General features: G+C 44.8%; 1 protein-coding gene across 3 annotated transcripts in view; it reads right to left on the bottom strand.

Annotated features, from left to right (window-relative positions):
• Positions 1–22,210, bottom strand: part of LOC138268480 (immunoglobulin superfamily DCC subclass member 3-like) — a 108,360-nt gene extending 86,150 nt beyond the window's left edge. For 2 of the 3 annotated variants that reach the window (XM_069218186.1, XM_069218185.1), the window contains exons 1-2: positions 21,620–22,202; positions 4,157–4,465 (exon numbers count right to left, since the gene is read on the bottom strand). In XM_069218186.1, the coding sequence (XP_069074287.1) occupies positions 4,157–4,465; positions 21,620–21,671 (361 nt within the window). In that variant the 5' untranslated portion in view covers positions 21,672–22,202. Of the gene's footprint in view, positions 1–4,156; positions 4,466–21,619 lie in introns of all 3 variants that reach the window. The other variant, XM_069218187.1, reaches the window with a different exon arrangement.
• Between the last annotated feature and the right edge of the window lie 1,265 nt (positions 22,211–23,475).

Consider the following 23,475-nt stretch of genomic DNA (forward strand, 5'->3'; position numbering starts at 1 on the left):
TGACTCATGCCACAATGTTTTTACTCATTTTACTTATGTGATTGTTACCCAAAAATACAAGGTCAAAACAATAGCCATTTGTGTTTGCTATGGCATGATTCAGAGTATGGCTGGAGGTTTTGAGACAGGCCTTCCACCTCCACCAATGCAGCTTTGCCATTAAGCTCTTCACTAAGGTGGCTGTGAACTGGCCAGCGTGGCTGAATACGCCACTGACTTATGAAAAGTTGTTGAAAACAAATCACCAATGCCATGCCACAGGTATGTGTGAGCAACACCCAAAATGGGTGTTCATTAACAGTTGCTATATATCTACACTCACTCACAAGCTAGGGAGGGAGTGTGGTGGGAGTTCAGAAATTATCAATGGCTGCGATTAATTCAGTCATGGTTTCATCACTGTTTTGTTTTTCCAGAATAGCAATTTGCTGGACTCCAACCAGGGATATCCTGCAGTGGACAGTAATGGTCAAACTTCTGCCTTATAAGTCTGTTTTCTATGTCTGCCCTCTAACTGAGACCAATACTGTTTTTACTTCCTCTGAGGTTAGCGGTCTTGTCCATGCGGACATTCAGAATAAATTAATTCATGTAATGGTCTTTGCATTCATAGAATGAGTTGCTGCAGCCAGGGAGGTATCAAAGCGCTGTTACGCCACCTTCGGATGTACGCAGTCGCAGGCACATACAGGTGAGATGGGCATTGACTGGGACAACCTATTTGAGGTGCCAACATTTGGAAATTGATGTAGGAAGTGATGATCCACTTGTACTGCTGAACGGTTTATGAGCACAAAGCAGCAAAGGGGTGCCTTAAAGGGAAAGTCAAGCAGCCCACAGGGTTTTGTATTGGCAAGGAGGCGTGGCATGCGTGTGTGCAGGCAGCAGGATTTTAAAATGTCTGCAGTCGACGCCGGGGTGCAAGAATCCGAGGTGCAGGCATTTTCAAAGGCGTTGCAAATTTTCCCTTGTGTGTTGTGGTCCCCAAAAGGACACCCTAAAGCGGCAAAAAAAAAACCACAGAAGCAGAGGTCGTTAAATGTTTAATGAGTAGCTAATGAGTGCAGATTGTCAACGACAAGTCCAAGAAAGGAATTCATAAGAAGACCAATGTTTAATTGTAATCGGTCACTGAGATGGGTTTCTTGGAGCCTGTTCAGAAAATGGCCAGGCACTCGCTTGCTTGCTTATATGGGTTGACCATATAAGTGTTAATTAGGGCTCGAGGTGTGCAAAATTAGCATAATTTGCTTTTGTGGAATTATGTGAAATGTCAGAGAAATTACACATAATTCCACCAAATGTAAAACCGCATTTGGCGCTCACGATAAACGTAAACACGTCCTCAAGAGCTATAAAAAGTGACAAAAACAGATGCTTACATTTTAGTCATTTGCGTTGTTTCCATGCGCTCACCCTAAATGTGTGCAACAAATGGCGTGTAATTACATATTGTTGCGAAAAAGTGTAATTTCGGGAATTTCACTTAACAATTGTAACGTGAAATGACCAAAATTACACAAGATTACACCAAGGTAACACAAAATGTGCCCAGGCCTTGTGTTAATATAATCAATTGGATGATGAATTAGAAATTGTAGATATTCTTTGACTATGATTTGTTCTATTGTATTCCGTTCCATAGTTGACTAATTTGTAACTCAAAAGGATGAAAGCTTGAGTGTTCTCTGATAGGAGCCAGAAGAGAAAGGTCACACAAGCAGAGCGGAAGGAGTGAAGAGAGACAGAAGGGGGGCAAGGTCCACTTTCCGGACAGTGTCACTGGTCACACCGACGACTCAGTAAAGGTAAAGTTTAGGTAAAGGATTAACTTTTCATTGCAAGCGACTCAATTCCCACTCCCGCTGACACCTGAATCTTAGATGCTCCGACGGGGTGGGGGCAGTAAAGAAATAAAACAGAGATGCTGGAGAAAAACTGAACTAGGGACACTTTGGGTACGGAGGGAAGCATATTAGGGAACGAAAACTCGAGGAAAAACGGGAAAGGGGCTATGGGAATGAAGCAAGGGCAGACATGGTCTGATGCTGGAAGCGCCAGTATCACTGAAACAATTGACAGGCCCTTGGACCAGGGCCAAACAAGCATGATATCTCGAGTTATCAGAACAACTGGTCAGAGTATGTTGTATCATATGCTGAATATCAAGTAGTGGACATTGCCGCAGATCCACTGACCATTTACGGGCTCTGGCCTCCCAATATCCCCATGGACCCTTTTTATGATGCCTCTTTCGAAGAGGATGATCTGACACTGATGTCTGCCTACACCCGGATTGAATTATAAAGGGCTCTAACTCTTCCTAGCGTTGGGGAGTGAGCAGGCCTGTCCTGTTGTTCTTCCAACAGCTTGGAGTATAAATTTCATTCCTAGGCGCCCGCCTCCTGAGCCTCTGCCACCCCATTCTCATTGAAATGCGGCCTTCCCCTCAACCCTGTCCTTTTCTCCACTCTCCTGCCTGGTCTTCTTTATGGCCACATGAACGGCTATAATTCAGGCCAGTGTCCCTGTGCAAATGGCTTTCATTAGGAAGAGGTCAGTGGAGGTAACCCTACCTTCGGGGTGAGGTGGGGGGCAGCCAGGACAAACAAGGACCATCCACACATCTCCTTAGCCCTCTAGTTGGTTTGATGGCTCAGTGCGTTGCACCCCCACTCCTTAGATAGGCTGCAGAGAGCACACAACAGTTTCAAATCATTGCTATTTGACAAAAAGTACAAAGTGCCAAGAGACCTAACAACTGATCAACACTGAGCTATACTAATATTCTTTAAAGTAACACTGTAAGAGACAATTCTATGCACAGCGAGCTCTCTATAAAGTGGAACATTTCCAGAAGGATGCTGTCCTTCAGGGTCTGGGAATCAAAAGTTCAGCCTCTATTTGGAGCTAAATCGTGGAGATCTACTGTGGCTTTTGGCCATGAAGAGTGACACGACAGACCATAGTTACTGGGAAATAACACTGGTAACTTCCCTTGCTACTCTCTTGATTTCAAGAAGTAGACTTGGAGCTAGGTCCCAAAGCTTCACAATTACCTTGAAAGCATTTTCAAACTAAATGTCCCAGTGTGATGTGTAATTTTCAAATAGAAAATGTAAGGATTTTACTATTTTTTCATTGAAAGCACAGGGCCACCAGGTTTAAGCAGCAGCATTTTTTTCTTCTTTTGTTTGTGGCATATATTGATATATGAAGTAAAAGTACATTGAACCGTAGCATTAACTTGCCAAGGCCAGACCTCCTGGGTTTGCTAATCCATTTTTCTTTTGAACATAAAACAGAAAGCACAAATGTAAACAAAGCTACTGTGTCAGGTAGTTAAAAGAAACAAGCCTTGGAAAAGCTACTAGATCTGGAGTTGAGTGTCAGCCTTTTGTCTTTGCCAACGCTTTTTTTATTTTTGCATGTTTTGGTACAACTTTATTATTGCCGGATATGTTGGGCCCCCACCAACATAAAAAAATAAACATGGTCTAAAATGAAATTTATTTTTTGATCTTAAAACATGTGTGGATGAGCTCTTTGTGGAAGAGCAGCATGGCATCCTTAATTGTGAAACCAGCTGTATGTATAGTGGGGGCAAAATATGACACAACAGCCCAATGGATGAAGAGAGCGCCCTAAAAGTAAGTGTGTGTGTATATATATATATATATATATGTATGTATGAAAAATAAAAAGGGCTTGCCTATTGCCAGACCTAAGAAAAATGTAATTGAAAAAGCATAATCCGGTACTGCAGATGGATTATTGCTCCTCACGTGCTTTAATGCTCCCTGAGAAAGAGTGTGCATGTCATTACAGACACTGTTTCCAGTCCTGGACTTTGGGGTGCTATCCTAATGCATTCTGCTGGATGTTGTAAGCTGGTTTTGCTTCCATTGAGCAAATTAGGCCTACGCCCCTGAAGTCAATGATTTGTAGGTGAAAAATGAATAGTGGAGACAGTGTTCTGTAATGACTGTAGTGAGATGATTAACCCACTGTGATGCTTGCATCCTCGAAGATGAGATGAGGTGCCTCTCTCAATGGACCTCCAGTATCATGACTGACAGCATGTAAGCAGTAGAGCCTACCTCAAAGAACTGTGATTCCATGCCTTCAGTCTACCACATACTCTCTAACAACTTACATGCTAACTGCACCTTGGCCTTCCGGCTGACCAGAAGGCCGTAGCGGTTTTGGGCTGTACAGCTGTACTCCCCAACGTCAGTCTCGTTGTTGGGACCACGCCTCTTGTGAAAACTCTCGATCCGCAGCGAGCCGTTGGCAAGGATGGTAGTGTGTGCATCGCTCCGCAGCGGGACCCCGTTCTTGTGCCAGCCGATGCTGATGGGGGACTCTCCCTCCAGCTGGCAGTTCAGGATCAGTGGGCGATCTCTCACAGCAATGACATCGGCGGGCTCCACAATGAAGGCCAACTCTGAAGTCTGGCTTAGCCCTTTAGGGGTAAAAAAAAAATAGAGAAAGTTAGTTCCATATGGCTAACAGCCCTGTGCAAACGAAAGGAACACCATGCTGTGCATTAGATAGCTATTATAGAAGGTATCAAATAATGTCCTTTTCATTTGCCACCTATAAATCTAGAAGCCACAATGAGATGGCAAGTTTTCTTCATTCAGCTCAATCCTAACTTTGTTTACCAAAACCCACACTCCTGCTCAATTACCCTAAATCAAATCTACCACGGCTCACTGCTAAATGTGTTTGCAGAATTTATGTTGTACACAGTAGAGGACCAATGCGCTTGACACTAACAAAGTGAAAGAGATAGTGGGGTGCCACCATTTCTTGTGCCGCCTGGCTCCCCGTCCCTTCCACAAGACATCTTGCTGCTTGTCCTCAAAAAGACATAACATGAGCTAGACATGGTCTGACACAGGCGGAAAATCGGCAGGAATTTGCAACCACTCAGGAGACCAGAGAGGAGGGAGAACAGTTTTTGTTTCTTTCAATGGACGACTTTACTGCCCACTGAAGAGTTCCCTCATCCAGCACTAATCTCTTTTGAGGCTGCCCCCGTGAACGCAAAAGTATGGCCTTAGGCAGAGGCGGACAGTTCAATTGCAAAAAGGAGAGATTTCTCTCAAAGGCTGGTAGGACTGTGTGCAGGTGTCTCATGGTCAGGAAAGGTTTGACGTTCAAGAAGCTCTACTGTTCTTTCAGAGTTCCAGCCTGTCCTGTTGTGCATTGGCTAGGGGTGTCACCTGGTCAGGCGGGTCTTGACAGTCCAGCAGTCCTATTATTCTTTCAGTGGCCCAGTCTCTTTTATTGTGGTTGGTTACGTGTAGCAAGGCCCAGTCTATCCTATTGTGGTTGGTTCGGGGCGTCATATAGCCAGGCGGAGGTTGTGATTTCGTCCAGCCCTACTGTTCTGTCACAGACCCCAGGCTCTCCTATTATTAAATATCCTGGCTTTCTTGCAGCATAACATGTTTATTGCTCTTTCCAGCAGAGCTGGTAAATCTCCAAAGTTTATAACAGTCCCAGGCACCTACTCTGAATACTGAGATTCATATTGAGTTGTGACAGGGCGAGAACTATGGCAGTTATGGAAGGACCATTTCCTCTGTACTAAGGAAACCATGCCCCGCTTCCCCACTCATGGCCTTCTGCCATACATGTCAATGGCTTCTGGCCCATTTGTTCAGAGCCTGGAGATCTAAACAGATCTGCACTGGTCCTTTGACATTCAAATAGGCAAACAAACGCCATTGGTGAATATAAAAAAAAAACATTTCACATCTATTTATTCCCATTAATAAAAATAGAAAAGTGAATCATTTTGAAAACTGCTGTTTAGAAGTTGCAAACGTATTTGCATACACTAATCTTTTATATGCACTGAACTAAGTAGGCCTAACTGACAAAGCCTGGGAAATGACACTTACAAATACAAACTAAAATCAATCAAAACATGTAGGCACCACTAATCAGGTCCAAGATGTAACTGGTACCAACTGCAATTTTCATAGTAGTAGTTCAGCATATGCAGATCCATGCGTAGGCCAGCACCTGCATCAACTATAAAGCATTGGCTAAAAGGAATTCTCACTAGGGATTGGCTTTGTCTGAATAAAATATTGAGTTTCTATGTCAGAATATTGAATACAAAAATAACCAATACAGGTAATCACAGATTTACTATACTTAACTCCACATCTACCTTGAGGGAGAAAGATTGTGTGTGTATATATATATATATATATATATTAGATAACTGTGTAATATGAACCAATATTGTCATTGAGAGATTCTACTGACAATTACAAACCATATGACAGAAGGCCTGAACCCCTAGGTGTGAATAGAGGACAATATTATACGCTTACTTGTTATGTATTTTTTATAATACATGATTTATTAATTGATTGTAGAACTCTTTAGAATGATTTTAACAATCTTTGTTTAGTATTCACTGTTTACCTGAGATTGCAGCTACGTCCGTCAGTGTTTTGGGAAATGTGTGCTTCAGTTGGGAATAATGTGCTAATACTTAAAACTTAAAACGTGTTTTATGCAATTGTGTATTATTATAAAACATTTTAAATCCAAGCACATAGTAAGAAAATTAAAGACATGTCTTCAATGAGCGCTTCTTTTGTGGTACATTATGGAGTACAAGACACATATAAAGAAGGAAAAAGTGCAAAGTGGGCTAGTGAAAAGGTTTTGCCAACAGTGTTCTGCATTTACAATGTTTATTTTCACACACTGGGGTGGATTCATTGGTAGATGCTTGCATCAAGGTTGACTAATGGTCTAAGAGCAAGATTGCCATCGTGAAATAGTTTTCATTTTGTAACCCTGCACTGAAGAAAGACAAAATACTTGAACTTTCTTTTGTTTAGGGAAGGGAAATATATTGCAAAATATTTCAGCACTGTGAATAAAGGGAAATAAATCATAGACTTTTTGTTTTGGAGGTGATATTCTTGTAGGTCGATATCAGAAACCAGCATTGTGGTAGACCATCATGTATTAAATAGTGTAGTGCAACTAGTTGTAAGCTGTAGATGCAGCCATCCAAACAAAGTCTCTATTGCCTCTCCTCCTACAGCCGCATGGAATGTCAAACTTAGTGCTTATTGCAGCCTGGTTACATGCACACACTGGTATCTCGCCAAACCTCAGTCAGAAATCAGCACCCTATGAGTGGAAGCACCTTTATGTCGTCACTGTACATGAATCAAAGAAGAGGGAATATGAAACAAGGAATATGAATGTGGAACCCTCTACATGTATCCCTCACTGAGGATGACATAACTTTATGCCTTATGGCTAAGCTCAAGGAAAGTTCTCATTAGGAGGGACAGTAAGTTACCCTACATTCCTCCTCCCACACCTGGGGCCTTCAGATAGCTCCAGGTCTGCAGCACATTGTGCTTACATTGAAATAATTGAAGGTAAACCTGAGGGCTGAAACAATGGTCTCCCTATGACGTGGGGCGACCTGCCAACTAGACGTACCCACTGTGGTTAAATAGAATCATTAACTGTTCATTAATGGTCTGATGCCACCAAAAGCCAATATGTGGTGCTACCAAACCTACAATGCGTAACTCATGAGTACAAAGGCTGTGAGTGTGATCTACAAATTGCCTTTGTGTGTTCTGGATATGGAATGTGTAATGCGTATATCAAACAAACAGAATGGATGTTCAAAACAATGTATTGTGTGCAAAATATCAACAATGTGCATCCCCAAAATTTGGGGTGTGCATTATTCTTTAAGTGTTTATAGTGAGCAATGTATGTATGAAACATGTAGTTTGCACATTCAGTGGTATGTTAACGTACATTTACTAACACTTTGCAGTAGGTTTGCTTCACAAAAGTGATGCAGATCCAGTGCAAAGTTTTCGGGAGGGAATTTACCTTCCTCCGCAAATCATGATTTGTGTTAGAATGATGCCTTAATTGTTGCAAAGTAGTGCTATGTGCTACTTTCTGTCAAATGGAGTATACCATATGTGTGTAGTACATGGGCATTCCCAGGCAATCACCCATGGTTTCTGGTGCACATCCCTATCTACTAACATTTATAGATGGGGATTTCCACCAAAAAAGCACCCTTCCTCAAAGCAGGCATAAGAGTCAAGCAGGTTTTAAAAGCCTCCACATTGTTCCACCTTTGAACAAAGCATGTGCAAAGTGGAACAAGTACTAAAGCATAGTTTTTGTACTGGAATGGTACCCTTTCAGTACAAACCCTATACTTGACAGAATGCACCCACCCTTGAACTATGGTGCAAGGGTGCGTGTGCATTGGCTCAAGGCTCCCTAAAGTGCGACAGTGCAGGAGCAGAGATCACCGTAGTTACGTCTGAGTAGATATGGTGGAGTTCTGCTCTCTCCTTTTCACACAGCAAAGCGCATCAACGCTAGTTGTTATGCTGCATTGTGCAAACACTTAGTAAATCTACCCCTATGTATGTGTATTGAGTGTAGTTTAGGGAGTGAAGGCACACAGCATGTATTTGGAGCTTATCAAATGTTTGTCTTACGCCTGGTGTGCGCACTGAGCACAAAATATATCTTTCTAGGGGCAGGAACACAGGGGCATTAGTGCTAGGGAAGTGCGCCCGGGCCAGGGGTAGCTCCCCAGCTTTAATCTCATTTGGGGGCCATTAGTGTAATGTTCCTCAGACCCACAGCCTCCCCCCAGACCCGTCCATCTAATGACAAGGATTGTGTGCGCTAGTAAATTCAGACCGAGGGGGTGGCAGGCGGGAGGGACACTTGCGAAGTTAACTCTGCCAGTGACAATGGGGCAGCGGGGAGAGGGGGAGGAAGTTGGTTCGCTGATGTCTTGATTGATGTCTTTCTTACAGAGAGTGAGAGGCCAGAAAGCACATCCTAGAACCCCATAGGTCGGAACAATAGGCACTGGGGCCCGGCCCGAGGAGACGGACAATGGCGCAGGTCACGCAGGGTCACCGGCGGCCATTGTGAAGCCATCCAGCCACAATGGAGGCCTCCTGAATTGGGGGGGGGGGGGGGGCACCTTACGGGAGGACCCCGGGTCTCCATCTGGCCCGCCTGACGCATGCATGATGAGTCAGAGGTGAGTTTCCCATGACTCCCCGTCACTCACGCTGGATACGGGGCTCTCCCGACCCTATTGTCTTCAGTCTGGCCCTCTGTGGGCGAGGTCACCCCCACACACCCAGGAGGGACGATCCCGACTACGGACAGCTTGGATTTGGCCTTGGGTGGTGGACGGCCTCTTGTGAAATCGCGGGGCTCGGTGTCCAGATGGGGGGTCTCCCCAATCTTTGTCTTTAGACAGATAGCGAGGTCTGGGGCGCGAGACCCTCGCTTGCTCCACTCCCCGTCTGCCTGACCCCTCGACAGCATTATGGTTTCAGTCAACTATGCACAGGCATTTATACCTTCTGGGGATTGACCAGGAGAGCCTCTCTGCCATGGCGAAACCTCCCCCTGGCTTTCTATCTCCCCAGACCTTACAACCTCCCCCAACATCCCCACCCCCGTCAAGACTAGGCATGCCAGAAGCACATCTACACTGTAGGTCCCCATTTTATTCTCACCTTAAGTCCTAAAGGGCACCTTTGGGCATGGTTGGGCAGGTTCGGAATCTGTGTTTCACCCTGCTTGTCTGCGCCCAGGCCTTCACCATCTGCTCACCCCTCTTCTTCCTGTTCATCGGGTGTCTCTCCCTTATCCTGAATCACCCCACCATTCACACTGCGAATGTGTGAACATATAGCCAAGATTTGGCGACCGCTGCCAACACCTGGTCAGATGAAGCTGTTCCGTGCGTGACTAAATCAGAGGGCACCATGAGCACCCCTGGTGTGTGACGTCACATCTCCACATTTCATGTATCCTAAAGATACGTACTAATATACGACCCTTGCCAAAGTAGACACAGACGGTCCTGCATGGTAGGCATAAGTGCAACAAAGTTTGTAACAAGCAGTTCTATGTTTTGAGGTGATAAGTAAGCCCCCTTTTTGCCGGCTTTATACGAGGGTTCAGTGTAAATTACAAGAGTGGGGCATTATCAGGTATACTTTGCATTGGACAGTGTGGTGTCTAATTGTGAGAGATTTTAAGATGCTAAACAGCCAGCTTCATGTTCCCTCCGAGAAGCAGGATCTTAGCACACTAGTGCTGAAGGTGAACACATTGATATTTTTTTCGTTTTAGAAAGTGTCCGCCATCACCGAAGACCACCCAGCAGTGAGAGGCCGAGGGGCTCTGCCACATGGGCTGGAAGGGGCTGGCAGCAAGCACAGCTCAATGGCAGACCAGCCAAGCCTTTGAAGGGTGACCGCAGGGAGGCGGGAGTGTGTTTCCAAGCATGGCACTGTGCCAAGGCTGGCAGCCCCCTGTGGGTGATGGAGCGTCTGGGCACGGGGACAGACATGTGCCTGCCTGACAGCAACGGGATGGCAGGCACGCAGAGGGTAGAGGTCATGAAGAAATGAGGAGAGAGCCGGAGAGGTAGAGCTGCCATCAGGAAAGGGGAGAAGGGCTTTCCTGGGGTAAGAGAAGGACAGCTGCCATCAGCAATGAACATGAAGGGCTTTCCCTACAGAAAGGGGAAGGCAGGACTGATATCCAGCCTAAGAGAGATAGGTCTGGGTTCCAGCAAAGAAGTATACGTGCCGTCCAGGAAAAGAGACTGAAAATGTAGGCAAAGCTATCATGAAGCAAAGCACGAAAACAGAGTTAAGGCTACCTCCAACAAAAGAGAAGCAGGCCTGCCAGAGAATAAAACAGTGGCAGGGCCGCCCCAGCAGAACAGAGGTAGAAGCCTTTGTCTACCAAAATAGGGTTGTAGCTGAAAGCCACCAAAAGAGAATTTGGGCTACTCTAGATTGGCTGTAATTGTTGTACATCTTTGAGAGCAGTCTGCCTTGGAGTGAAAGCCTGCTTTGAAAATCTTCCAGCTTCTCAAATCTCCTAACATATAACCCCCTGATTCCTGCTCCCATCATCTCCTGCAAATCTCTACCCCTGTCCTAAATATCCTATACATCTCTTCTTGTCGCCCCAGATCTCCATTAAACCTACCACAAAGATGATCCCTCATTTAAACCTGGCCTTCCTGATCCTTAAATTCCCATTAAACTATCCTTTCTGCTCCACCTGATATCCTATAAAATCTCATCGCCCTGTTCCAGACTTCCTTCATCCTCCTATTTTCCAGATGTCCATGCCTGAGATACTTTATGTAAACTCTCCTTCCAGCTCTCCTTACACTCTTGCCCCTCAGATCTCCGTTAACAGCTCCCCGATCTCTTTTACAAACCTCCTTGCTGCTCCTAGATCGCTTCATTTATCCCTCTGCTCCCAGTTATCATTATACCCCTCTCATCTCTACAGAGCCAATGTAACCATCTCCCTCATATTCCCAGGTCCATTGCAAAACCACTCCTTCATGGTACCGCAACCCTTTCCTTTTCTTAGCTTAACTTGAAATCTCCCCAGATCTTTTTTAAAAGGTATTCTCCCTTCTCCATGATATCCTTTAAACCTCTGTTTAGTTCCTTGGTTCTCCTTCACAATCAACACTTCATGTTTCACAGATTTCCTAAGACATCAATTGCTAGCTCTCCCTTAAATCTCCCTCGATCTCCATTTTAAACCTCCCCTTCTAGCTCTACAAACATCTTACAAACTGCTTTTTCCAGCGCACCTACCTCGTTGGTGCAGGAACCAGCCTTTACTGCAGTTGCCCTAACTTTTCACCCAATTGTTTCTAGTCCTAGGATACGTAATCGAGTCCTATATACTGTGATGACAATCTGGCCTGTGCATTGAAGCTGCTCTTCTCAGCACAATTGAGGTTGCGGAAGCTCCTTTGCCTGCTGGTGTCAGTGGACGACATAATTGATCTCATTATGTCCCTCTTTTGCCTCTGCATAACTAAGCGGGCCTTCTGGGAAGCAGAAGAGAGCTGGGGGAGGGGGCTACAGCTACAACCTTGAGGCTGCATGGGCGATGGAACTCCACGCAACATGAGTGCATACTGAAGGCCCACAGCAAAACACAACACTGCATACTGGAACCTAAAACATCATGCCACAACATAACATTCCACGCCATAACACCACATGCCATGCCACAACATAACAAACGCCACATAGCTTCTTATAAACAACAAATCTCTTGCCACAACATAACTGCACCACCACATAGCATTTAATAAACAATAACATCCCATGCCGCGACAAGACTACACCACCACCATATAGCATTTCATAAACAACATAATATCCCATGCTGCAACATAAGTACACCACCACATAGCATCTCATAAACATCCCATGCCACATGACTACACCACTGCCACATAGCATTTCATAAACAACATAACATCCCATGCTGCAACACAAGTACACTACCACATAGCATCTCATAAACATCCCATGCCACAACATAACTACACCACCACATAGCATTTCATAAACAAAACATCCCATGCCACAACATAACTAGACCACCACACCACCAAATAGTATCTCCTAAGCATCCCATGCCACAACATAACATTCCATGCCATTACATCATATGCCATGCCACAACATAACAAACACCACATAGCTTCTTATAAACAACATATATCTTGCCACAACATAACTGCACCACCACAAAGCATTTAATAAAGAACATCCCATGCTGCAACATGACTACACCACTGCCACATAGCATTTCATAAACAACATAACATCCCATGCTGCAACACAAGTACACTACCACATAGCATCTCATAAACATCCCATGCCACAACATAACTACACCACCACATAGCATTTCATAAACAAAACATCCCATGCCACAACATAACTAGACCACCACACCACCAAATAGTATCTCCTAAGCATCCCATGCCACAACATAACATTCCACGCCATTACACCATATGCCATGCCACAACAAACACCACAACAAACACCACAAAGCTTCTTATAAACAACATAATATCTCTCGCCACAACATAACAGCACCACCACATAGCATTTCATAAACAACAACATCCCATGCCGCAACATGATTACACCACCACCGCCACATAGCATTTCATAAACAACATAACATCCCATGCCACAACGTAACTACACCACCACATAGCATTTCATAAACAATTTAACATCCCATGCCACAACATAAGATGTCAGACAGCAATACAACATGCACACAACAGCATACTATAACATGCTATAGCATATTATGCAACATCTTCAAATATCACATATCCATGTAGCCTTGCTGCACCAAAATAAAATTCCACAACAAAGCATATTCTGCTCTGACATACTGTGACAGACCAAGTCATGACAGCATAACATGATATGCAACAACTTAGCACATAACATCATGGGCCATAACATCCTACGCCACAACAGCATGCTATGTCACAACAAACCATTACATTATACAATATAGTATTCAGTACCATACACAACTCTTGCCACCTCACAACATAACACGCCATCCGACAACATAACAAATCATGCCACAGTACGACTTACTATGTTTCATTATATGCAAAATCATAACACACAGAATATCATACACTATGTACTTTTGATGAAGTCCACCCAACTGTGATACGCATGCACTTTCACTATTTCCTTTATTAGTATTGGTTTTACTGGCCCCGCCATGCCAAGCTGGCTAACAAACCGGGACTGGCTGGAAGGCCCTCCATGACATGGGGCTGGTTGATACCTCTCGAAATAATGACGTTGTTTTGACGCTCAGTTATCTTCCGGAAAATGTCATTTCCAGCTCCAGTCAGGAAATATATCAACTATCCATTTTAGAATATGCAAACTGTCTACGTTCAGTCGCTAAAACTCTCTCTGTCCTTGCTGGTCTACGGGCAGCGGAGAACTACCTGTCTTCTGCCATACCCCCTCTTGAGAGTGCCCAACAGATGGCGCGCATGCTTCGGAGCACACAGCCTGGCATTTTAGCCAGTGTAGGTTTAGCAGATGGCTTCGCGGCACCTGTGTACTTTGAATGCACTCCTAAAAGTTCATTTGAAGGATTGGTGCATTTTGGAAATTGTATTCTGTTTGTTTAGTTGAACTAACAAGATGGACAGGCATGATAATGACTTCTAAATAAGTTAGTCAATGCCTAGCATACTGCGGACCCTGTGCCCTGGAACTATTTGGTAACCCTAAACAACACTCTATATTCCATTCCTCTTGTTTTGGCTCTTTCCATGAATGTCTGGGCCCACAAGCCTCAGCCTGCAGAGAGCTTTTGGATGGAAAGGGGGACTGACTCGAGGTACTTTCATGATAGGGGGCAGTTAGTCTTTACAGGGGCAGGAAAACAGGCAGGTTCATCTTAAGGTTCTAAGAAACAACTGACCCTGAAATACTGTATCTCTTTCTCGCCATAACCACTACAAGTTACCCAGAATTAAGTGCAGTTGCAAGAAATTACCAAACTGGGGCTAGAAGATAGCATCTGTTGAGTGGCAGATGTCAGGTCATGTAGCAATTAGAGCCTTTTTTAGTTATTTAAGTGGCCTATACCTCAGTCCCTAGATTCATCACGAACACATCAACAAATGTCTGTCTGCGTAAAGCTGATGGCTGAGAAGTCAATCCAGGCTAAAAACCACTCATGGCACAGGGGTAGGTAACAGCATTGTAAGGGACACCTGTCACCTGTTTGTTCACATTTGTACACTTTATTTTCCACACGTTAGCAGTAAATATGTACTCGTAGCTTTTTCAACTAGTTACTGGGTCGTGCTTCAAGCTATCACACACTACTCATGTAAAATTACCAGATGACTCTATATCACCAGACTGAAATACTATTGCCGTAGTCTTTTATTTAACAACATAATGTACTCGGGGAGTTGTAGTCTTGCTGCATGAATAAAAACAATTAGATAAAAAACACAGATCACAGTAGTGACTGAAAGCAAAACTGGAGACAGGAGTTGCATCCTGGTGGACACCTACTCGACTTGTAGTCCTAGTCTCCTGAGATAAAAGCTGTAAACTGGGTGTACTACTTTAGAAAGGTTCTCCAGACCTGCAAAGAGTTTGCCAGGTCTATGCCTCTTGTGATGCAGCAGACCAGGTTTTTTCTTTGACTTGTGAAATTTGTAGTCTTGTTTATCCCATTACAGAACAGGACTACAAGTCCCAGAATTCAAAGAAAATATATAGACTGAAGCAGCAACATCACACATGAACCTGGGAAACTTGGGTGCTGTGGTTCTCTGACCGCTAAAGTTTCCCAGGTCAATGTGTGAGTTGCTCATCCTGCCCAAGTTTTTCCTTTGCATGCTGGTACTTGTGGCCCTACACTTATGATGGGACAAACTGGTCTAGAAATAATAAAATGCAAAGAAAAAAAAAGACCTGGATGAGCAACTCAAAATTCAGAGTTATTTCTCACATTCATATTTGCAACTATTCATGAACAAAATCAGATAAAATAAATGATCAGTGTGTTTGGAGCAACACTCACATAAAACAGGTTATGTACATAGAAAAGAAGGCACCTCAATATTGTTTTAGAAAAATAAGTGGAAGGTAGAGAAAATTAATTTGTGCAGAAAATGTAAAAAGAGAACGAGGGTAGGGGGAGACTAACCGGCTACGCTTGATTAAAAACGGGTTCTTTATCTCTGTCACAGAGCCATCAGCGCACTCTATATACTGAGGGACGATGTTACTTCTGTGTGTGGTAAACAGTTCGTGCATTGACAGGGGGAAGCCGAGAGATCTGGGTTATATGCAGTGCGCTCAAGCTACGCAGGCCTGTGCCGCAGATACCTCGTCCATTCTACATTCTGTTCATGCTGGGATTTGTTGTCTAATCCATTAAAAAACCGGGACTACAAGCCCCACACTTAAATGATTTCCCGGACTGAACGAGCCACTCGAGCATGGAACTGGGAAACTTGAGAGATCTGTAAAAAAATCTCTTTGAGATATGAATATATAGCTCATGGAGATCAGTGAATGTTGAATGTTTTCTTACTGTAGGTTTACTAGTCCAAAAAAAGGTCCCAGCATGCCCTAGGTTCAGGCAAACAAGGTGGTTTGCAAGAGTGCATGGCTTGATGAACATGGGAGGGCCTCTAGGGGTACAATCTGCAGCAGGCAGGCCTTAAACTCTCTCTTACACAGACCGTCTACTCCCCCTCATTAATAAAAGTTTAAATGGCAATTAAACTCATTAAGAAGCTATAGGCAGCATCCTCCCTTGACGCTGTTAATCTGCTGGAATTTATAACCCCGTGCCCCGCATTTCCATTCTGAGCGTGCTTTAAATGGTACCCACTGCGGAACATACTTTTAAACCTAGCACAACATGTCCTAAATCCAACAGAAAGCTGCACCTTCTTTACCTCTCCTGTGCCTTTAAGTTCTCCAACGAGGCCACCTAATCGACTGAACCAGTCCTGCCGAGTTTCCCAGATCCATGCGTTATGTGCTTCTCCAGTCCAGGTCTCTCTTTGAATGATGGGGCTTGTAGTTTTGTTCATTCCATAATAAAACAGGACTAAGTCCCAGAATTCGAGAGAAAAAAAAACCCGGGGTACAACAGCACATCATGCACTGACCTGGGAAACCTGGCAGTTAAGCTGAACATTTGTGCTTCTACAATGGGCCTTGCATCAGCAAAAAGCTCAGGAATTTCAGCGCGGTTGCCTTTTATGAGTTAAGTTCGTAAAACAGAAATACATATTTGCTAATTTACAAAACGCCCTCGCTACAGAAATCTCGGTTTCCCTCTAACAGATAACCACAGAAACGGATGAGTAAAAGTAATTCATTTAGTCTTTTTATAATGAGCCCCTAAAATGCCACTAGGACTGGCAGTGGCATAGAAAGGATGCCAGGGGCACAAGTGCAAGGAAGGAAAGTGCCACCAGTCTCTGGTTGCGGAGTAAATGATATTCTTGACTTGGGTGCAGGAGCCCCTAATTCCCTCGAGCCGCGGTGGCCCTGCACATTTTGTTCCATTGCCGGCTATGTCCCAGAGGACAGGGTCACTTATATATCAAGAAACAATGAATGCACAGTTCCAAAGAGATCAAACTTATAATGTTCTCATCCTAGTCCAGGGGAGATCAAACTAGGGTTCCTGTGAATAACCTGAATCAGGAACAAGTGCCCTCACTCACCAATAGGTGACATGCTTCATCGGGCTTTGCTCCTTGTCAGACCGGCACTGCAATGTCTGGCGGGCCCCTCATGGGGGTTCTTTGCCGGAGATCGTTTTGTAAAGAGATGCTGTGAATGTATGCAGAGGGTTCCTGTTTCACAAACTTATACTGATTTCAGCTGTGAGGATTAGGTATGATTAAATTTAGGTCCTGACGAATCGCACCTAGATCTCCTTAGACTTTTTCTAGCAAGAAGCATGGTGACCTTTTCCTATCTAGGCAGTGTAGGGATATCCAACTCTGCCTCACACATAATCAATCCCTATAGTGTAGGGCTTTTGGATATTTGAATCCATTTTTGTGCAGGGTAGAACTGACATTATTCTTTCTTCCCCAACTATTTGTTCTTAATCTTGACGGAGAACCATATCTCCATTGAACTTTTCACAACATGGTCCTTCTAGTCAATTTTAACAGTCCTTACACACCAGTCCCACATTTCTGCATACATTCACAGCATCTCTTTACAAAAAGATCTCCTGCAAAGAGAACCCACGAGGGGCCCGCCAGACATTGCAGTGCCGGTCTGACGAGGTGCAAAGCCCGATGATGAAGCATGTCACCTATTGGTGAGTGAGGGCACTTGTTCCTGATTCAGGCTATTCAAAGGAACCCTAGTTTGATCTCTCCTGGACTAGGGTGAGAACATTATATGTTTGATCTCTTTGGAACTGTGCATTCATTGTTCCATGACATATATGGGAGTACATGCACAGGACCAATTTTTCCTAAATCTCCCACCTCTTCAAGCCCTTCTGTTTGTTTTTTCACTTATATATCAGCCAGAACATGGCAAGTGGCTATCTCTACCTGCGTGATACCCTACTCCCTAGCTCGGATAACCCCTTTCCACTAACCAAACCCTCTTTCCTCCCGTCTGAATAGGTGCTTAGGACCATGTCAAGGGATGTAGAGATAGTATCTAAGCCCACAGCTTAACTTCCATCGGACGACCAGGGTGATAAAGAATCTCTTGAAAAATGGTACTTGGGTCAACACAAACCCACCATGAAAACCTTACAGAGAGTAATATAAGGGGACATTCTACCTCAAGGATTTTCAATTTTACGCCTTACACAAACCAAGAATATGAGGAGAGATGGTTAAGAAGGCACTTCTAGGGACAGTAACTAAGAGAAGCCCATTCAACAATTGAATGATGTCTGATGTAAATGAAGGAGACCTGAGTCAAAATATTGGAAAGAAAATATGGCAAAGTAAGCAAAAAAGCAAAAAGATGAGAACAAAAGACAAACGTAACTAACAGAAGGCATACTAAGTCAACACAGATCACACAAAGGCAATCCTAGCCAAACTAAAAAAAGACAAACTTATTAATGCCATATGGCGCAGTAAACCAACATCTGCAACTTAGGGCAACATACAAAAACATAGAGCTCACTAGTGCAAAGACCATATGGTTAAGAAAAAAAACAGACTGATATCAGATAATACATGGAAAAGTAAAGCAACAAGTCCAGCTAAGGTTAACACAAGGCGACCTAAGGAATTGTGCATCTTAAATAAAACGACACACAGCAAAAAGGAACAACATATGGGGTCAGAAAACCAACACAAGAGAACCCAAGACAACACTTTAAGCAATAAAACAACACATGGCAAACTGAGGCAACACAGGACAAACTAGGGCACCATAAGGCAAACAAAAGCAACAGATAATAACCCAAGGGTGTCTATGCCACTCATTCCAACACAAAAATTAAGGCAATGCCAAACAGGCTATAAGACTCAACAAGGCAATCTAACGCAACACCAGGAAAACTACCTTAACACGGGGACATCCTGAGGTAATCAAAAATAAACCATGAAATACAAAGTATTAAAGTATTTACAGGATTAATTATAATAATAATCCAAGAAAAAAAAATCATCCTGCAACAAGGAAAATGCAATAGAAGGGAGGCAAGAATTGCAAGACGTTGTCTCATTTAAACTTATTTCCCCCCAATGTTATTGTCTATGCTGCGATATTAACCACTTCCAGTTAGGGGAACTCAATAATTATCAAAATATGTTTTTAAGCGTTTAACGTTGGCCTGCTCTATATCTACTAGCGCAATCCATCTTAATGATGCAACTGTTTTGACCTCAGGCGGATGGAAGGCTTGGACAAACCTGCCTCACTTCAAAATGTTGACATGCAGTTTATACGAAGACCTGTGCAACAGCCCGGTCTGTAGTCCGCTGATGACAGGAACTCTGCAAGGGTGGCAGGTCAAACCTGCAATTACATTTGCACTGACTGCACAGTGCAGAGTGGCCTCTTCAACACCGACGTTTGCACGGATCGGTGCACCAGTGGACAATTGCCCTCACATGAGTGGTATCACCATAGCGAAGCATGTCGCCCAGATTCAGCCTTTTATAAGCAAAGAACCTCTTTGAACTGTGGGGGACTTACAGTAAGTTTGGAAATGTTCGAAAAGGGAAATGTTCCTAAGACAGGAATTATTTCCACAACATCAAGATTTGTTACATGTAAAATAACACTACTTTTTGTTTATCACCTTCGGGGATGCAGGATTGCCTCGGTGTGGCATGCGGACCACAGGAGTTTAGCTCACTGAGGTATTACACGCTGAGCCTCCCCCGGAAAGGGGTATATTAGAAACGGAATACTCTCATTGACACTTCCACAGAGCTGCGACCGCAGGCACCCAGAAACAAGCGGTCTCACCACTGCGAATATTATTAAAACAGCAATGAAAACAAAAAGGTCTTATCAACAGTACTTACTGGGTTTAGCAGCTACTGCTCTACAGACCAGTGTGTGTGAGACAAAGTGCAGTATGCGAGGGAAAGAAAGTGTGTGCATGCAAGAGAGGGGTATGTTTGTGTGCTAGAGAGGCTAGTGAGTGCGAGAAATGTATGTGGGAGGTGAGTTTGTGTGTGTGAGAGAGCGCATGTGTGAAGGGTGTAAGTGCCTGAGAGGTGTGTTTGCCACCACTGGCAATGGCGATTTGGCCTTTCATCTTTCTGATTTTAATAAAACAACTGAATTGAGTTGCACAATATTAGAATTTGTCTCAAGGTTGGATGTTCCAGGGGTTAAGCGCTATAAACACGATTTTATCTTGGGTATGGCGGCTGGACTTCTTCCCACGCCTTGGCTAGAATAGTTAAGTGGCACCCCCTTCCCTCCTCTCTTGTCCCCTGTGCCCCTACCTCCCAGGGAAGTATCAATGCTTGCTGAACAGGGCGCCCGCTGTCCACTGCTGTGTCTCCATGGGCCCAGAACAAACTGAGAAGGCAAATATTGGGCCTTGTGCAAAACGGATGAGGCCAGAGGGCTGAGCGAAGGCCATCTGGGAGCCTGCACTCAGCTCAGAAGGAAGGCAGGAACTATTCAAATCACCCACCTAGACTAAAATACCAGAATTTATTATTACTGTTAATTAGCCTTGTGCAGCTCCCACTCTGCCTTGAGGATGGGAGGGAAGCACTTTCGGTAGTCCAAAGTGTGACTTTCTGAACGAGAGTTGGTTTTGTGGCCGAGTGCAGTCAGAAGGGCCTGAGAGTCAGTGGTAATAAGTTAGCACTTTTGCGGGGTGCGAGTAAAGGCTCCAGCAGATTGTTCCCTCATGTCATTGACTGGTAGGGCTGTCCTGTGCCCTGGCTAGTAAGTCTAAGTAGTTCTTTTGGCTGCCTTAATATTAAATTCATCCCTTATTCGGCCAGTGCTGGGTGTAGATTCAAAGTATTGTCTCAGTGGGTGTAATTGTAAGGCGGTGGCGGTGGTGGTATGTTTTGGCGGGATGGGCTGTTTGAACACTGGAGCCTCAGTAAGGCACCAAAAGCCTTGTGTGTGGGGCCTTCAGCACCTGCTTTATTGTTTAGGGCACATGTGGACCAGGAGGTGCTTTCTGAAGGTTGGGTTTGTTGCGTGGGTCTTCAGAAATTTCTGATCCAGGTTTATTGGGCCGGGCCCTGAATGCCACCCCTCACTCGATATTTTTTTGTAAACAAGCTATAGTGAAACAGGGTGTGGGTATTGATTTCTGAGTCATGTGAGTAAAGTGTGAGGGCATAAGGGAATACACTGGAAATAGGGCTTGTGGCCAAGCCATGGAAGTGGGGATTTCGGTTGCATCGCTTCTGCCGGATAAACCTTCCAGGTGGGACACGACTCACGAAAATCACTAGCCGCATGAACATTGTTTGAGGCAAGTCGCCATAGCCTTAAATTCATTTCTAGTTTCATCCTGAGACAGAACTTCCTGAAAGCAGTGAGAAAGGTTTTGAAAATCATCCTCTCTTCCAGCTAGTGACTCTCATCTCCATATAGGTTATCCCCGACAGAGGACCGCAAACAGTGCTTAGACTTTCATCCCACCAAGAGCATCTCTCTTATGCGAGGAGTGGGGATCAGGTCGAAGGTTAACTTACCCCAGAGCTGCACCGTCGTCAAGGCAGCCAGCCACGTCCCGAGGCAGAACATGCCTGGATCCTTCCAAGACGGGGTCCCAAAGTTTGCAAATTAAACCACCAAATCCAGTGGAAAGCTTCCAGAAACACACACAGTGTTTACTGGCAGAAAACGCGGAAGAGCTGCCCGCAGGTCAAAAGCCAGCGCGTGGGAGTCAGCGGTGAGAAGTGGTCCTCGCTCGCAGCATCCTATGCTTCCAGCAGCAGTCTTGGGATGCGCTCTCTGGCGGAAGCCTCTCCCGTCCTCACTTGAGTGGTCATCCAGGGAGCGTGGCCCTGGTCCCTGTCTGCTGCGGAGGTGTCCACTGGACGGGGCTGCTTTGTGTCCGGCCGCCCTGGGTCGCTCGGTGCTCCTGGCAGGCCGGCAGAGGCTCAAGTGATGACCTATTGTTACTCGCCCCTGATGCCCTGTCAGTGGAAGACAGAGGCACAATTGGTGTGGGGGTAGGCCCGCACGCCCAATGGCTGCCAGGAGATGAGGAGGGGGAGGGCCCAGCTCCTCGTGGGTCTCCCCAAGGGACACAGCTCAATTGAGTGTCCGAAGGTAACCCTCCTGAGGTCTGGACCAGGCCGAACTACGGCCTGCCGGGGTCAGGAGGAGGTGCAGATGGGGAAGGACGAAGGCTGGGACACAGGCTGGGGGGTCGGAGCCCAGTGGGACACAAAGGGCTAGGGGGGCGGGGAGCTCCTGGGGCGCAGCCGCCTGGCCCAGTACATGAAGAGGGCAGATGGATGGAGGGTACCAATGGGCGGACCCCCGCCAGCATCCCAGGCCTCAGAAGATGTCAGGGGATGCACGTTTGGAGGTCTAGCAGGGTACCACAGTGGGTCACGCACTGGGTGGAGGTCTCTAGGTTTAGGGTCGCTGGTGTATGAAAAGTGAGTAGGTTTCTTAGCACCCTTGTAACATAACATTAGGATGCGTAGATCTACAAAACACAATCAGATGAGGGGAGGAGGTATGATGGGAGGGCAGAGCACTGTCTGTGTGTCCGTCTAAAAATACAGAAAGGAAACCGGACAGAGCATATGCTTTTATGAACACGTGTGTTTCTGTTTCATGCATGCGTTCACCTACTTATTTGTATGTTTGTATTATTGTGCGATGTGTGGGCGTTCATATCTATCTTAAGTGTGTGTTTAGAGGTGCAGTTTTATATTCATAGACGGGAAGTATAATTTCGACATATACATTATATGGGATGTTCACTGAATGTTTGTTAATATCCCAATGTGTATTTATGCACGTTTATCTCGAGTGCGTGTGTTTCTATGCATTTGTTGATTTGCATTCATGTATCAGCATGGCGGTAGGCGGTATTCATGATTATCTGCCAATGAACTGAGAGATATTCGTTTTTATACCTGTTTGTGTTGATATATGGGGTTAATTTTTTATTATGCATGTATGTATTCATATGACATGTTTCTGTTCATGTCTCCGCGTGGATACTTACTCCCGCAGGCATCATCAGAAATGAGACGATCAATGCCATTTGAGAGAAGATGTAAGTGAAAGTTTGCTGCAGTTGGACTGGCAAGTGATGCCTGTCCTGCCAGGCACTAGTGGCAGCTGCAAGGCTGCACCCCCACTCTCAACATCTGGGGGTCCTCACGGAGACACAGCCCGCTAAAGGTGCTGCCGCCGTGATTTACTTATCCACAGACAGGAGATGCTAATGTAAGGCTTAAGATTTACTATCAGCAACTCCCAGGAGAAAATCTATCGATAAAGGCAGCTGCTGCCTCACATGTAGTAAATATACTTCAACACATTAAATGCCGCTGTAAAGCAGAAATGCCGCTGGCCTCTAGAT

Source organism: Pleurodeles waltl, chromosome 12 (genome assembly GCF_031143425.1).
Source record: "Pleurodeles waltl isolate 20211129_DDA chromosome 12, aPleWal1.hap1.20221129, whole genome shotgun sequence".
Classification (NCBI taxonomy): domain Eukaryota; kingdom Metazoa; phylum Chordata; class Amphibia; order Caudata; family Salamandridae; genus Pleurodeles; species Pleurodeles waltl.